Source organism: Exserohilum turcica (assembly GCF_000359705.1).
Source record: "Exserohilum turcica Et28A unplaced genomic scaffold SETTUscaffold_11, whole genome shotgun sequence".
Lineage (NCBI taxonomy): Eukaryota > Fungi > Ascomycota > Dothideomycetes > Pleosporales > Pleosporaceae > Exserohilum > Exserohilum turcicum.
The window spans coordinates 1,678,520-1,691,518 of NW_007359926.1; the positions used below are offsets into that span (position 1 = coordinate 1,678,520).

Genomic DNA, 12,999 nt, shown 5'->3' on the forward strand with positions numbered 1-12,999 from the left:
TAAGCGAAGGTGGGGCAATGGCGGGAGATGCACCCCAGACGTAATGGCTCCTTTTCCGCCGCTCGTGCTCGTCGCCGCCCGTCCTTCCGCTAACTCTGGCCCCACCATGCAGGAGAGGAGCACGGCTGCAGAAGATGAGGAAGACTTTACTGCTGTGCTTTATCCACGGCTTCAAGGTACGTCTGGCTTCGCGCGTCCGCCCGGGGGCTGAGCTGCCCGCCTGCCCGCCTGCCCGCCATGTCTCAGCTAGAGCAGTGGGCAGTGCTGCGGCGGCATGGGGCCCTCTGGAGCACCGCCATGGGCCATTGAGCGTATACTGATGTGCCGGGTAGGGCGGGGATGAAACATTCAGGACGTTTCCGAGCCATGTGAAGGCGCTGCTGCAGCACGCACTGCCCAAAGTCACGGTACTAGCCATTACGTACCCACAGTTTGAAACAAGAGGCGACTTGCACGAGTGCGTCGGCAGGTTCAAGGAGTGGCTCCAGAACAAGGTCATCGATCTCGAGGTGGCCAATTCGACGCCCTCGCCCACGGTCGATCCCTCGGTCCGCACCATCCTCGTGGGCCATTCCATGGGCGGCATCGTTGCCGCAGAAACGCTGCTCTCCATTCTGTCGGAACAACCCATCCACTCGCAGTCCAACTCGCAGACGGGCTCCGGCTTGCTGGAAGAGTACTCGACCCTCATGTTCCCATACATACAAGGCATCCTCGCCTTTGACACGCCGTACCTGGGCATTGCCCCCGGTGTCGTAGCGCATGGCGCCGAGAAGCATTGGAATACGGCGAGTTCTGCCTACTCTGCCTACACCAACCTGGCGGGCGCCTTTGGATGGGGCAGTAAGGTGACTGCCTCTGCCGCAGTCGATACGAGCAAAATGCTGCCTGCGCCTGTGACATCTGCAAGCGCAGATGCGGCCTCGGCGCCCCTGTGGCAGCGCTACGGGAAAATGGCCATGTTTGCAGGAGCTGCAGGAGCCATTGCAGCAGGCGGAGCCGCAGCATACATGAAGAAAGACCAGATCAGTCAAGGTGTCTCGTGGGCAACATCGCACTTAGAATTTGTCGGTGTCCTAGCCCGCCCAGAGGAACTGCGGAAACGACTAGAGAAGATTGCAAAGCTCACGACAACGCATGAGGTTGGCTTCTGCAACATGTATACCACGCTGGGCCACGCTATAAACAGCGAAAACAAAGAACACGGCTGGACTGGCAAAGTCGCCGGCAAAGACCGCACCTTTTGCAACCTTCCCAAAGGCCAACTGAAGAATTTCTTCATCCCCGCTGTGAATGACAAGGCGACAGCCGAGACATGGGCTCACACGTCCATGTTCGAGCCTCGCAACAACCCAGGCTACTACACTCTCAGTGAGACAGCAAAAGAGAAGATCATCGAGTGGACCGAGTCGACAGACTGGTACAAAGAGAGCGATGGTCCATTGATTGGAGATGTTGGCGAGGAAGCCGAGATTGTAGAACGCCAGGAGGTAGATGAGCAAATGCAGAAGGAGGCCAATAAGAGAGAGCAGGAAGAACTTGAAAAGGCGAAGCGGAAGGGCGATGTAGATGCTCTGGAGGAGGAAGGCGAGTTTGTGGATTTGAACAGAGGTATCGAGGCAGCCGAGTGGGAGGATGAAGCGAGAAAGAAGAGCGAGTTATAGGTGTAGTGTATACCCTTGTATGGCAGCCATGATGGTGCTTAACGAGTGATTAGCCTAGTCTGTTGAGTCTGTCTACTTACATTTTCTATCCTACGCTTGATATACTCGGACATGCCCGCGAAACCTGTACACAGCACCCATTCTTTCCGACATAAAACCCATCTACTTATATGCTAGAGCGAAGACGAAATACATGTAGAATTTCTCAAAATCAACACGAGTACTCTAGCAATCTCTCGCGTCTGTTTAATTTTTGTTTCCCCACATCCTACTACATACTTACATAGCTATGTAGCTTATCGCATTCAACTCCAGCACGCCATGACTCGCGCCTAATCCCAAATTAGCCTTGGTATACCTACCTACACATTTAACCACGCTGGGGCAAGAAATCCCCTCCCCATCCCCCCATTCAGCCCATGTACGTAGTAATCATACCCACCCGCACCCACTGCCAATTCCCATAACCAACCAACTAACCAACCACGTAAGTACAAGCTTTGGTCACACGACGCGACCCCCAAAACCAGTTTAGTGTCTTGATGTGCCTGCGCTCTTGGCCCAGGATGAGGGGGGCTAATGCACGGGTATTTCGGCTCAATTTGGGGGGAGGGGGGGTAAGTATATATGTCTGGTCATGTGTACATGCACACATGTGTCTAAGTACGTATATAATGTATTCGCTGTCCAATCTTTGAAATTCTTGTTTTTCTAACTGTTTCCTTTTTTTTTGGGGGGGTCTCCCTTGTTTGTTTGTTTTTTGAGCGCGACTGTTGGTAGTGGTGGTGGAAAAGCAAAAAGTAAACAAAAAAAAAGTGGTGAGGGGTTGGGTGACGCATGTCACATGTCAAGCTAGTACTGTAAGTGTGGGTTTCTGGAGATGTGTGGAGACGAGACGGGAGGGGAGCGGGATGGGAATGGGAATGGGAAGGAAGGCAGGGGAAGGAAGGAAGGAAGGAAGGAAGGAAGGGAAGGGACGGGCCGGAGATGGAAGTGTGGAAATTAGTAAGGCCCTTTAATTTTCTTTGTGTCTCTTTGCCTCTTTCTCTCTTCAATGAATTCTACATAACTTTCCGTGTGGGCAGACCGTCAGAAGGGTTATTTTAACACCCTGTGTTATTGACGGGATGAAGGGATGAATGGATTGATCAACGTCAACAGTCGTTCATGTTTCGCAGGCTCTTTTTCTCTCTCTCCGTCTCAGTCATCAATGTCCATCCAATCTGGCTCTTCGTCGTCATCTCCATGCTGCGTAACCTCGGTGGTCCATGTATCGGAAGAAAGAGAAGGAATACAGGGAGCTTGTATCCTCACGATCAAGTCCTTGTCGCTGCGCTCAAAGTCGTCGCGCCATGATTCCAGGCCGTTGATGCCGCCACCGACAAAGTACAAATAGCCAACCTCACGCGCGACTTTGCTCGTCTGGCGCTCCAGTTCTTCGCGCTCTTCGCGCTGCGCCAGCGTCTCGATAAAGTCGGGCGCGACTTGCACTTGCTCTGGCGTCTCCGAGTACGACAGCGAGCTGCGCGGCGGCCTCGGCCGTGTCGTATTTCCGCGTGCGCGCCGCTCTGCCATGCGACCCTGCTCTTTGATACTGCGGTGGTTGCGCCAGCTAAAGAAGCCCGGGATGGGCCAGTCCCAGAAAGAAGCCGCGATTTCAAAGTCTGGGCCCAGGCCGTGCTTGCGGCGCACCGCTGCTTCGGTCTTGTTGCGGGCGTGCCAGGCTTCGCGGAGGGCGTTTCGCTCTCTCGTCTCCTGCCGGACGAGGGTGACGATTCGAAGCAGCTCTGTGCTGCCTTCTCTCGGCTTCGCACGTCTGCACGGGCGGTGGCGGTGGTGCCGGGGCGTGCTGCTGGACTCGAGGGGGCGTGAGGCGCCTGCCTGCTCCCACCAAGCCACGTAGGTTGCAGGCTGCGCCTCGGGCACGCTTGTGGGGTACGATGCTGACATTGAGTCACAGACTGCGCACAGCGAGGGACTCTGGGGTAGGACTGCTGCTGCCGGGGCTGGTCGCGAGTCGGATTGCTGGTGTGCGTCGTCCCACTCTCGCTGTTTTTCCCAGCGCAACTGGTCGTCCCGCCGGACTTTCTCAAGCTGCTGCTTGGCCATGCCGAACCCCTTTCTTGCGCTGTTCCACTGCTGGCTGCGCATGTGCTTTGCGGGCTTCAGGCCTCCGAGTGCTGCCAGGTCCTTCAGTGCTGCCTCAGTCTTTGCCCGGGCGCGAGACAGGATGCATTGGGGACACCAGGGTACATGTTCGGAACTCGAGGGGTGGATGCTATGGCCACATATGCTAGCTATCCGGATTGGGTGACGGGAAAGGGAGTGAGCAAAAGACAGTTTTTTGTCGGGCGTGTCGGGCGACAGGTCGGGAGTGAGCATCATCGGCATGGTGAAGATGAAGGTCTGGTTGGTGAATCTGTTGGTTGAGGGTCGCAAAAGAGCTTAGGTGCATTATTGCTGGTGGGATGGAGTCAAGGTATGGGTCCGCGTGACCAGCGTCACAGGCGAGGAACTCGAAAAATGAGGCAGTGAGAGAGGACAAAAAACCACCCAGGACTTGACAACAGCACGATGCGGATTCCAGCGTGGTTGCGTCGTGCGTGACTTTTTAACCTGTGAGATGGCCCTTCAGCCCTGTTCAGTGAGGCGCGTAAGCGCGTCATCGCGTTGCTCTCTTATTGGCCTGCTACTACAAAAAGTCACACGCGAGACTTGGGCATCGACGCTTGGCTATGCGCTTGTTTAGCTCATACCCACACTGTACACTGCTGTCATGGTCGTGGGGGGGTGCCGGCGGGTCGACGACGCCAGCAGCAGAGCGCCGGTGCCGCGAATGCATGCATATGGGCAGATGCTTTCAGGAAATTGGATGCGCATACCCGTGCTCACGGCAGCCTGGGCCCGAGCGTTTTGGGGTTGCAGGCCTTCAATGCGGCTCCGTCTGGGTCCCTGGGGCAGCCCACGCTAGCCCCAATTGGGCATATAGGCATTGCTACAGCCCGTGACGGCGTCGAAAAGGGGTGCATCTTTAGCTGCTACGCTGTATTGGTTGTACTGGCCGTCCCGGCCGTACCGCTGCTTTGGCCGTTCCAGCCGTTACCATGTTGTTCTGGCGTTTCTGGCCGTTCTGGCGGTTACTACACTGTACTGCTGTTACCACGCTGTACTGGCTGTGTAGGCCTCGTCATGTAATCAGACGGCTTAGCTATTCTAGTAACGTAAGGCAGAGATGCTTCATATCTTAGCGTGTATCCAGCTAATAGTGGCAGAGTCTCTCAAGGCCAATCAGCGTTAGTTTTCTCTTGCAATTCCAGCCCATGCAAACACGTGACTACGACACAGCACGTGACTGGCCCTAATATGCAGCCAAGGCTGCAACAATATCTCCGATCGCAACCTCAGCTTCACCAAGGGGGGCTCACAGTGCCAACCTTCAACACCATACGACACTGATCCGGTTGGCCCGGCATGAAAACCCACCACTGTGACCGCGAGCTCTCCGAGCGCTCCAATAGTCAACAAAAATCTCTGCTCGAGCCGCTTGGTGCTGGAAAAAGGGCTGTTTGCATATTGCTATTTGCAGCGAACAGTCGAAATTGAGAGCTCGGACTGTCAATCTGGTAAACGAAAGTGAAGGGAGAATTGGTAGCGGACGTGACCGCTGCTTTCACTGCAGCAAGACGAGCATGTGCACCACGCCTGATACAGTGACTTGATCTTCTCTCTTGATCGGCAACTAACCTACAGCAACAACACCACCATGGAAGAGAGGCGCCCCGACTTATCGCGAAGGCCAGCCTCATTCAACCCTGAAGCAGCTACCTTCAGTCCGACAGTAGCAAAAGCTGCACCGCCAGTCCGCGCTACTGAACCGACTCCGCCCGCCAGCCCGCTGCACAGGTCAGGTGTGCCGGACAAACTTGAAGGTGAGGATTGTGGAAATCAGCTGGCGAGGCTATCGACTTACCTGGACACACCAGAGTCCCCCTTTCGACCTGCCAGAGAGATGCGTCCTGTCTATCAAGCGTACGAAGGACCGAGAGTCGCTCAGCTCCCGAGCGCTCCGCCGGATCCAGTGTTTATGCCATTGGATGACCTACAGGACCTCTTGCGAGGTGAGACTAAGTACAATACAATTCGCTTGTCGAAGACAAACCTAACAGAGCACTGCATAGCCTTGACCCAAGATCGACAAGACCCAACACACAACGTAGCCGCCTCCATGGATTCCATCAACATAGCAATGCCCTATAACCCGCCAAGTCTCTTCTCCACACAGCGCCTTGAGCCGAGCATCAGAGTCCCAGAAGTCGACGAACTCAGCACAAACTTGGGACTGCCAGGCACGGTGAGGCGCAACAAGACTGACGAGGACGACTTGCTACTCTACGGCCAAAGTCCTCGCAGTTTCAAAGGCTATGCTAAAGATAGTCTCCATGGTAAGCTTATAGGGAGAGCACTAGATAAGCCGTTAACGGCTAACACCCTAGCCCAATATCTCAACGGCCAAACTGACCCGGACTACCCAGCCGCGGCAGCACTTGGAAATCTGCACGACGGCTTTGCCACGCCTCTAGAGCGGGAGCCGGGAGAAGACCCGCCCAGAAGAATCGTGCAGCCGCCTCCAGGCTTTGGCGGAGAGCGCCCCCGCGAAATCCGTGTCGAGGACCGCAGCGCTGCCTCCTTCGCTATCTTGGAGTCGCCGTTTGTACCTACGGGTCCCGCCGCGCTTGGCCGCCTCCGACGCTTCAGCGATCTCCAGTCTGCGAACCCACTCCCGCAGTACCAGGTCCCACAATATGACCGCACACGTCGCCCGTCTATCAAGAGGCATGCGCGCCCGCGAGCGCCCACGCGCACCAGACGCACCGATCAAGGCCCAGAGCCCTCAGCCGCAGATATCTACCCCGACGACGCACTCTGGATGTCTCCTCGGAGGGCTCCGTACACTCCAGAGCCCATGGGCGCGTTTCCCGCATACGCACCTAGTGCCGTGCGCGTCCCGGCTTTCAGCATAGCACAAGACACGACGTCGTGGCCCACGCCCGCAGAAGTGTACGCGCAAAAGACCAAGCAAAGTCCCCCTCAGCCCAGCGCTTTTACCCAAACCACGACTACTACTACTACTTCTACGACTGATGCGCCGTTTGACCTCTTCGCCAACCATTCCTACCCATCTACAGCCGACATTCTGGATGCCGATGCCGACGTCGAGGTCTTGATATGCATGATTCCAGATCTCTTTGATCTCGGTCTGCATGGTGCGCTGCCTGACGAGCGTCCACTGACGCTGGGTCACGCCGACGGAACGAGATATGGAGTGGGGCTTCACGGCATCGGACTGGGAGATGCTTGGAGGGGTCCTGATCTAGGCAGGAGCGATGCGTCCAAGGCTCGGTGGTGAGCTCAGCGCTGCTATTCATGGGGGGTATGGGGGGAGATTTGGATTTGTGTCTGATGCTGGGACAAGGGCTGCTTGGTGGCTCTACAGCGCTTGCTTGCTGGTGCAAGGACCATTGGAGAATCACGGTGTGTAGCCTCACCAACTTGGAAGATGGGAATCGAAAAGTATGGATCAAGGCGGGCTCGTTGCAAGCGACACATGGGGGTCATCGTATGAACGTCGGCCAGGGCAAAGATCTGTAGCATGAAAGCCGAAAAAAAGGCGTGTATAAGTCTAATGAGGTCTGCCACATTAACATACGAGTTTCCCCACCCCCCTTTGCCAACGCCATCCCAACCAAGTTACCAGCTCATCCCCTCATACCCAAAAATAATTTCGTTTTCCACACATACAAAGGCCTGCTTAAGTACCCGCCCACCCATCACCCATTCAAATGGGATCAAAGTCCGTTTCCTGGCTCGCCCTCTCGTTGTCAAACGTTGCTCCATAGCGATAGCGGTACCGGACCTGGAATCACGAAGACGGATTAATATGGGACTTGAGATTCAGAGGCTGAAGGCCGCGCTGCTGTTGCGACTGCGTGGGTGTTGCAGTGCCAGAGCCGCTCATCTGAGGGGTTCCTAGTCCTGACAATGGACTTACTGTACCACTGGGTGGAACAGGAATTTTGATGTCTTCAGGGCTGCCGGGCACCATTGATTCAGGGAGGTTGGGAATCTTGATGCGCTTGGCGACGTTGTTGTAGGATGAGGGTATGATCTGGGAAAGGGAGGCATTGGTTTTAGCATTAGCATGGAGCCGAGAGAGGGCTGGCTTACCTCGATGATTTCATCGCGGGGGAATTGGAGCTTGGGGATGTCGGCCGCATTACAAGCCATGAGGTATCCGTAAAGCACACGAAGCACTGATTCGTGAGCAATGATGAGAAGATCGTTTTCCTCGCGCTCAAGCTCGAGAATGATGGGTTCCATGCGCACTGCAAGGTCGTGGTAGGATTCTGCGCGTGGGTAGCGATGGTGGTATGGGTCTGCCTCGTGCTTCTTGACTTCCTCGGGGAACTCCTCGCGAATCTTGGCTTCGGACATCTTCTCACAGACACCAGGGTTCATCTGGCTCATCTGCGAGCGTTGCCTTACGCGGTAGCCCATGGAAGCTAGAACTTCTGATGTCTGAACAGTCCTTCGACGAGTCGAGGTCCAGATAGTCAGTGGTTTGAGAGAGGCATCCGTCGCCCCCGATTCGATTAGCTTCTGCTTCTCTTCCTCGCGGTACTGTAGTAGCACCTCGCTCATCTTCTTGGCATAGTCGTGGCCTTCTGGTGAGAGGCTTGCATCGGCCTTGTATGAGTCTTCCTCTCTAGTCGTTCCGGCACGAGCAAAATACGTTTGCCGCGACTTGATGTGTAGGTTGAGCAGATAGAAGACGATGCGTTGCGAGAGGTATCCAAACGCGCAGTTATTGACGACAACTCGCTCGCCGGCATTAATCATCTTGATCCAATGCAGGTCAGTCTCCTCCATGGTCTCGAAATGGGGTATCCGTGCATTGATGCGTGCTAGGTAGTCTTGGACAGCGTCCTCGTCCTTCCAGCCCTTGTAGTCTGGGGAAGAAATCTTGACGCGACGCACGTTTTCCTGGATGATACGCTCGTCAGTGCAGTGTGATTCGATAAAGACGGTCTGGATGCCGTTCTTCGCAAACTCCTTGGCCAAGGACCGACGGCCCTGGCTCATGGCGTTGACGGCGTCGTAAATGGCGACCTGGCCCTTGTCGTGCTCGAGAAAGTGGTAGATGTCCTCGCGGCATTTCTTCAGTATCTTGTTTCGAAGCAAGACAGACTGGGGTGTTGCGTTGAGGAAGAAGTAGTCCTCGGGGACGTCCATGCCTGGGCCTAGCGTAGCGCGGCGGTAGTCGCCAAGATGAAACACGTGAGTCTTGACCCCCAGCCAGCGCAGGTAGCGCGCCAGAGCAACGGAGGTGTGCGTCTTTCCGCGAGCTGGCAGTCCGCATGTGGCGATGACTATGCGGCCTGAATGGAAGAGGCGGCCGGATTCTGTACTATAGAGTTGGGCAGGAGCCATTTCTTCCCGGGCAGGCAGGTCGTGGATTGCGTCGACAAAGGTGCTCGACCGCCGCCGGAAGCGGGGCGAGTTTGCGTATATCTCAGCGGTGCTGTCCATGGTGAGTGAGTGAATGGCTCCGGCCAGGGCACAACATGGCGGCGGGAAGTGGGGTCATGGCACTCACAGTAGGGTGTCCATGGTTGCAAAGGCAGCAAGTCTACAGGGGGAACAATGGACGCAAGACGAAGAGGACGAAGGAGATGCGGATGGGCGACAGGAGAGAAAGGAGCGTCTGGGCAAGAAAGCGAGGATGCGGCTGGGATGGGTTCAAGAGGGTCACAGATCCGGTACGCCCACTGGTTTGCCGAGAGACGTCAGCGGGCAAGGTGCGGCAATGCGCGACAGTCAATTGCAGCCCTTTACTAGGGCCGCGTCGCACGACGGTCTGAGAAGGCCTGGGCGGTCCTTTTGAAGGTTTTGGTCTGGTCGTCGAAGGGCCTGCTGGGCAAATGGCCGGCTGTCGTCATGCTGGCCATGGGCCCCGGCAAGACAACGGCATCGGGGCGTCGCGTGGGCTAGCGCCTATTATGTCATCAGTGACTTGGAGAAAATGTTCACGATATCATCACTGCCCAGCGACTGCGACGCATCACCCGCACCCCCTTCCCCTCCCCGTCCACCCCGTGCCCGTCCCCGTCCACCCCCAGGCAGCTTCCAGCCGGACGTCCTCGCACAATTCGCCATGGCTACCCCGCTGCAAATCAACCCGGCGCAGGAACAGGCTGTTGCTGACATTCTCTCCCGGCCTCGCGCCGCCAACACGGGCCCCTTCGCACACGTCCTCAACGCATACGATGCCTTCAGGGACCGGAGAGAGGCATTGGGCCTCAACAACCCCGGCACCGTCGAGAACATTGCCCGCGAGGTCCAGCGCGATGTCTTCCTGAACAACTCGAGCTTCTCGGGCCTGCGCGCCGAGCTCACAAAGGCCTTCAGCGCCGCCCCGCTCTTCCAGGTTGCACACTCGCTGTCAATGGGCTCGCAGGTCATGCCGCCATACTCGTACATGGTTCTCTACGGGTCGCCGCGGGTGCGTCATCCGCCTCCTGTGCCGTCCCTGACCAAGGCTGACCCTTTCTAGGTGTTTATGCAAGGAAACATTGACAACGAGCTCGCCTTCTCTGGCCGCTTCAACTGGCGCTGGACGCCAGCGTTCGTCTCCAAGGCCGCCGTCCAGCTCACCTCGCAAGGCAACATGGTTTCGCTTGAGAACGACTACACGGGCGCCGACTTTTCTGCCTCGCTCAAGGCCGTCAACCCCTCGATACTCGATGGTGGCGTCACTGGCATGCTCATGGCGAGCTACCTCCAGTCGGTTACACCAAAGCTTTCGCTCGGCATTGACGCTTTCTGGACACGCCCCGCCATGGCATACCCACCCGAGCTAAACGTTTCGTACGCTGCGCGCTACCGGGCTGAAGACTGGATGGCCTGCGGCCAGCTTATTCCCGACCGCGGGGTAATGGAGGCCTCATACTGGCGCAAGCTCACAGACAAGGTTGAGACGGGCATCAACTGCAACTTGGCCTTCGCTGGCATCGGTCCTGGAGGCCCCATGGCCGGCCCACAGAAGGAGGGCAATGTCACAATCGGTGCCAAGTACGACTTCCGCCAGTCGTCATTCAGGGCGCAAATCGACAACCAGGGCAAGGTCGCGTGTCTGCTGGAGAAGATGATTGCGCCACCCATTCGCGTAACCTTCTCAGGCGAGATCGACCACAAGCAAGTACGTCATCCCCCAAAAACTCAAAATCCGAAAAAACAATAAAAGCCCAGTAAGCAATGCTGACAGGAGATATAGAATGCCGCCAAGCTTGGTCTGGCCGTTGCGATAGAAGCCGCCGACGAGGCTGTCATGGAGCAACAAGAACAACAGGGCGCCGCAATGTCTGCTGGATCGATCCCCTTCTAAACGCCTCTCTCTCTCTCCACACTCACACACACACACACACACAACCATGTATCGCTATAATACCATGACTCTTCTCTTTGCTGTATCACCACCTTTCTTGGAGCGAAGCGCAGTCTGGGAAAAAAAAATCGCTACCCCTCCCCCTTCCCAAACCATTGGCGGGTTGGTTACGGTAACTGCATGCGCAACACCACCGATAGAGTGACATTTTTTTCTCTTTTGGCTACAACATCTTTATGAATGTAACAGAGAAAGAAAAGAAAAAAGAAACCCCGGCGGCAAATGTTTTGCGCGAGCCGTTTGGTTAGACCGGACCTTGAGAAAGGCGGGGGTTTTTGATTGTTTTGTGCCGCGCCAGATGATGATGATGATGATGAATGTGTATTTGTAAATATAGTGGCCGCACGGGGACAAATTTCCAAAAAAAAATAATTATCAAGATCAAGATGAAAGAATCATGATAAAAAAAATTCCACAATGGAATTTCAAAAATGAGAATCCCACAAATCACGTTTTTGACGATATAGTGTGCTTGATTTTGTGTCTTACTGTCAATGTCAAGGGTGATGTTACAATGGCATTTTCATTATCGTGGAGTCGAGAAGAAGAAGAGAAGAAAAAAAGAATATAATAATACAAGATTGTAAAGAAAGAAAAAAGGGCTTTAGGGCAAGGGAATTTGGCCGGGTTCCGCTATATGCAATAAACAGAACATGGTGATTCCCCCCCACTTCCCCCCGTCTCGCCTCCATGCCCCAAATCGCACTATCGTAACAAACCAGAGAATAAGTCGGCGCGCATGTGTATGTGTGTATTTAGAGAAAGAGAGAGAGAGAGAGAGCCCATGAGTTGAGAAAGCGTCCAAATAGGGGGATGGTAGATCACAATCGCAGCATCGTAGGATTTTTTTTGGTGGTTGTAGTTTCTTGTTGGTTTTTTTTCCTTCTACAAAGCCGGCTTTGCGCCCTGCGGCTGGCCTGGCATAGGCGCACCAGGAACCATGAACTAAGGCCAAATGTTAGCAAATTGAGTGTTTTTTTTGTTGAAAAAGACAGATAGATGCTTTTGTGCATTTGAATGGAGAAAGGGAGTATGGAGTTTCGATAGAGGAGTGAAGGAGGAAGAACATACCTCATTCTGCGCACGCTGCGCCTGCAGCTCAGCCCTCTCCTGCTCGACAATCATCTGCTCCTCGCTGTACGCCAGGGCCCATGGGACACCGAGCAGCAGCGCACTGGTGCTAACGACCCACAGCGTCTTGCCGCCCATGGTCAAGCCGCTCTTGAACCACGCCGAGAGTGTGTTTGCTTTTGACGAGACGGAGCGCCGCGTGCTCGCGGGAATCATATCTTGCAGCGCCGACAGGCGCTCGAAAAACGTTTCGTCGGGCTGCACTGAGTGTACGGATGAGGTATCGGATTCTGAGGCGAAAGAAAGTTGTTAGTTCTTGATGCAATGCAATGCAGCGCGCGGGGTGGAAACGATAAAACCAGTAGTAGTAGTAGTAGTAGTAGTAGTAGTAGTAGTAGTAGTAGTAGTAGTAGTAGTAGTAGTAGTAGTAGTAGTAGTAGTAGTAGTAGTAGAAAGCTGTGGGTATAAAGGCGGGATAGGAAGGAGAGGATTGTGTGGAATTAATTTTTTTTTGCATACCAGAATCAGTGTCCCAGTCCTCCTCGTCAATGGGACCCTCCTGCTCGCGCACAAACTCCTCGTCGGTGACTTCGGTGAGCTGGACCATGATTGCGGGTTGGAGCGGGCGTGGGAAGCCGGTTTTTTTCTATTCAGTGAGAGAGAGAGAGAGAGATCGAGATCGAGATTGAGAAGAAGGGCGGATGGAGAGGTATCTGGAGATGAGATGTGACGATTGGAGATTGAGTCGATGGATAGGGAGGA

General features: G+C 55.0%; 6 protein-coding genes across 6 annotated transcripts in view; 3 read left to right on the forward strand and 3 right to left on the reverse strand.

Moving 5' to 3' along the window:
- Positions 1 to 39: 39 nt before the first annotated feature.
- On the forward strand, positions 40 to 1,664 carry SETTUDRAFT_146388 (uncharacterized protein; the record flags this gene model as incomplete). Its single annotated transcript, XM_008024137.1, has 2 exons — positions 40 to 176; positions 333 to 1,664. Exons 1-2 carry the CDS (start codon positions 135 to 137, stop codon positions 1,662 to 1,664), a joined length of 1,374 nt encoding a protein of 457 aa, XP_008022328.1. The 5' UTR covers positions 40 to 134.
- Positions 1,665 to 2,676: 1,012 nt separating this feature from the next.
- SETTUDRAFT_175529 (uncharacterized protein) lies at positions 2,677 to 4,205 on the reverse strand. Its single transcript, XM_008024138.1, has one exon. The coding sequence runs from the start codon at positions 4,053 to 4,055 to the stop codon at positions 2,865 to 2,867; it is 1,191 nt and encodes a 396-aa protein (XP_008022329.1). The 5' UTR covers positions 4,056 to 4,205; the 3' UTR covers positions 2,677 to 2,864.
- Positions 4,206 to 5,427: 1,222 nt separating this feature from the next.
- SETTUDRAFT_103674 (uncharacterized protein) lies at positions 5,428 to 7,071 on the forward strand (the record flags this gene model as incomplete). Its single annotated transcript, XM_008024139.1, has 2 exons — positions 5,428 to 5,593; positions 5,744 to 7,071. 2 exons carry the CDS (start codon positions 5,428 to 5,430, stop codon positions 7,069 to 7,071), a joined length of 1,494 nt encoding a protein of 497 aa, XP_008022330.1.
- Positions 7,072 to 7,332: 261 nt separating this feature from the next.
- On the reverse strand, positions 7,333 to 9,352 carry SETTUDRAFT_167335 (uncharacterized protein). The gene is made up of 3 exons (XM_008024140.1): positions 9,319 to 9,352; positions 7,890 to 9,243; positions 7,333 to 7,830 (listed from the first exon to the last, which is right to left on the reverse strand). Exons 1-3 carry the CDS (start codon positions 9,330 to 9,332, stop codon positions 7,585 to 7,587), a joined length of 1,614 nt encoding a protein of 537 aa, XP_008022331.1. The 5' UTR covers positions 9,333 to 9,352; the 3' UTR covers positions 7,333 to 7,584.
- Positions 9,353 to 9,797: 445 nt separating this feature from the next.
- On the forward strand, positions 9,798 to 11,219 carry SETTUDRAFT_167336 (uncharacterized protein). Its single transcript, XM_008024141.1, has 3 exons — positions 9,798 to 10,224; positions 10,276 to 10,920; positions 10,996 to 11,219. The coding sequence occupies exons 1-3, from the start codon at positions 9,877 to 9,879 to the stop codon at positions 11,104 to 11,106; spliced, it is 1,104 nt and encodes a 367-aa protein (XP_008022332.1). The 5' UTR covers positions 9,798 to 9,876; the 3' UTR covers positions 11,107 to 11,219.
- A 436-nt stretch (positions 11,220 to 11,655) lies between these two features.
- SETTUDRAFT_167337 (uncharacterized protein) overlaps positions 11,656 to 12,999 on the reverse strand; it is a 2,267-nt gene continuing 923 nt past the window's right edge. The window contains exons 2-3 of the mRNA XM_008024142.1: positions 12,238 to 12,527; positions 11,656 to 12,111 (exon numbers count right to left, since the gene is read on the reverse strand). Of these exons, the coding sequence (XP_008022333.1) occupies positions 12,052 to 12,111; positions 12,238 to 12,527 (350 nt within the window). The 3' untranslated portion in view covers positions 11,656 to 12,051. The remainder of the gene's footprint in view (positions 12,112 to 12,237; positions 12,528 to 12,999) is intronic.

Excerpts from the sequence above, each read along its gene's own strand:
- SETTUDRAFT_175529 (XM_008024138.1), bottom strand. The coding sequence starts at position 4,055 with ATGCCGATGATGCTCACTCCCGACCTGTCGCCCGACACGCCCGACAAA.
- SETTUDRAFT_167335 (XM_008024140.1), bottom strand. Across the intron at positions 7,831-7,889 it reads CCCGCGATGAAATCATCGAG|ATCATACCCTCATCCTACAA; the intron begins GTAAGCCAGCCC and ends TCCCTTTCCCAG.
- SETTUDRAFT_167336 (XM_008024141.1), top strand. The coding sequence starts at position 9,877 with ATGGCTACCCCGCTGCAAATCAACCCGGCGCAGGAACAGGCTGTTGCT. Across the intron at positions 10,225-10,275 it reads TTCTCTACGGGTCGCCGCGG|GTGTTTATGCAAGGAAACAT; the intron begins GTGCGTCATCCG and ends GACCCTTTCTAG. Across the intron at positions 10,921-10,995 it reads GCGAGATCGACCACAAGCAA|AATGCCGCCAAGCTTGGTCT; the intron begins GTACGTCATCCC and ends CAGGAGATATAG.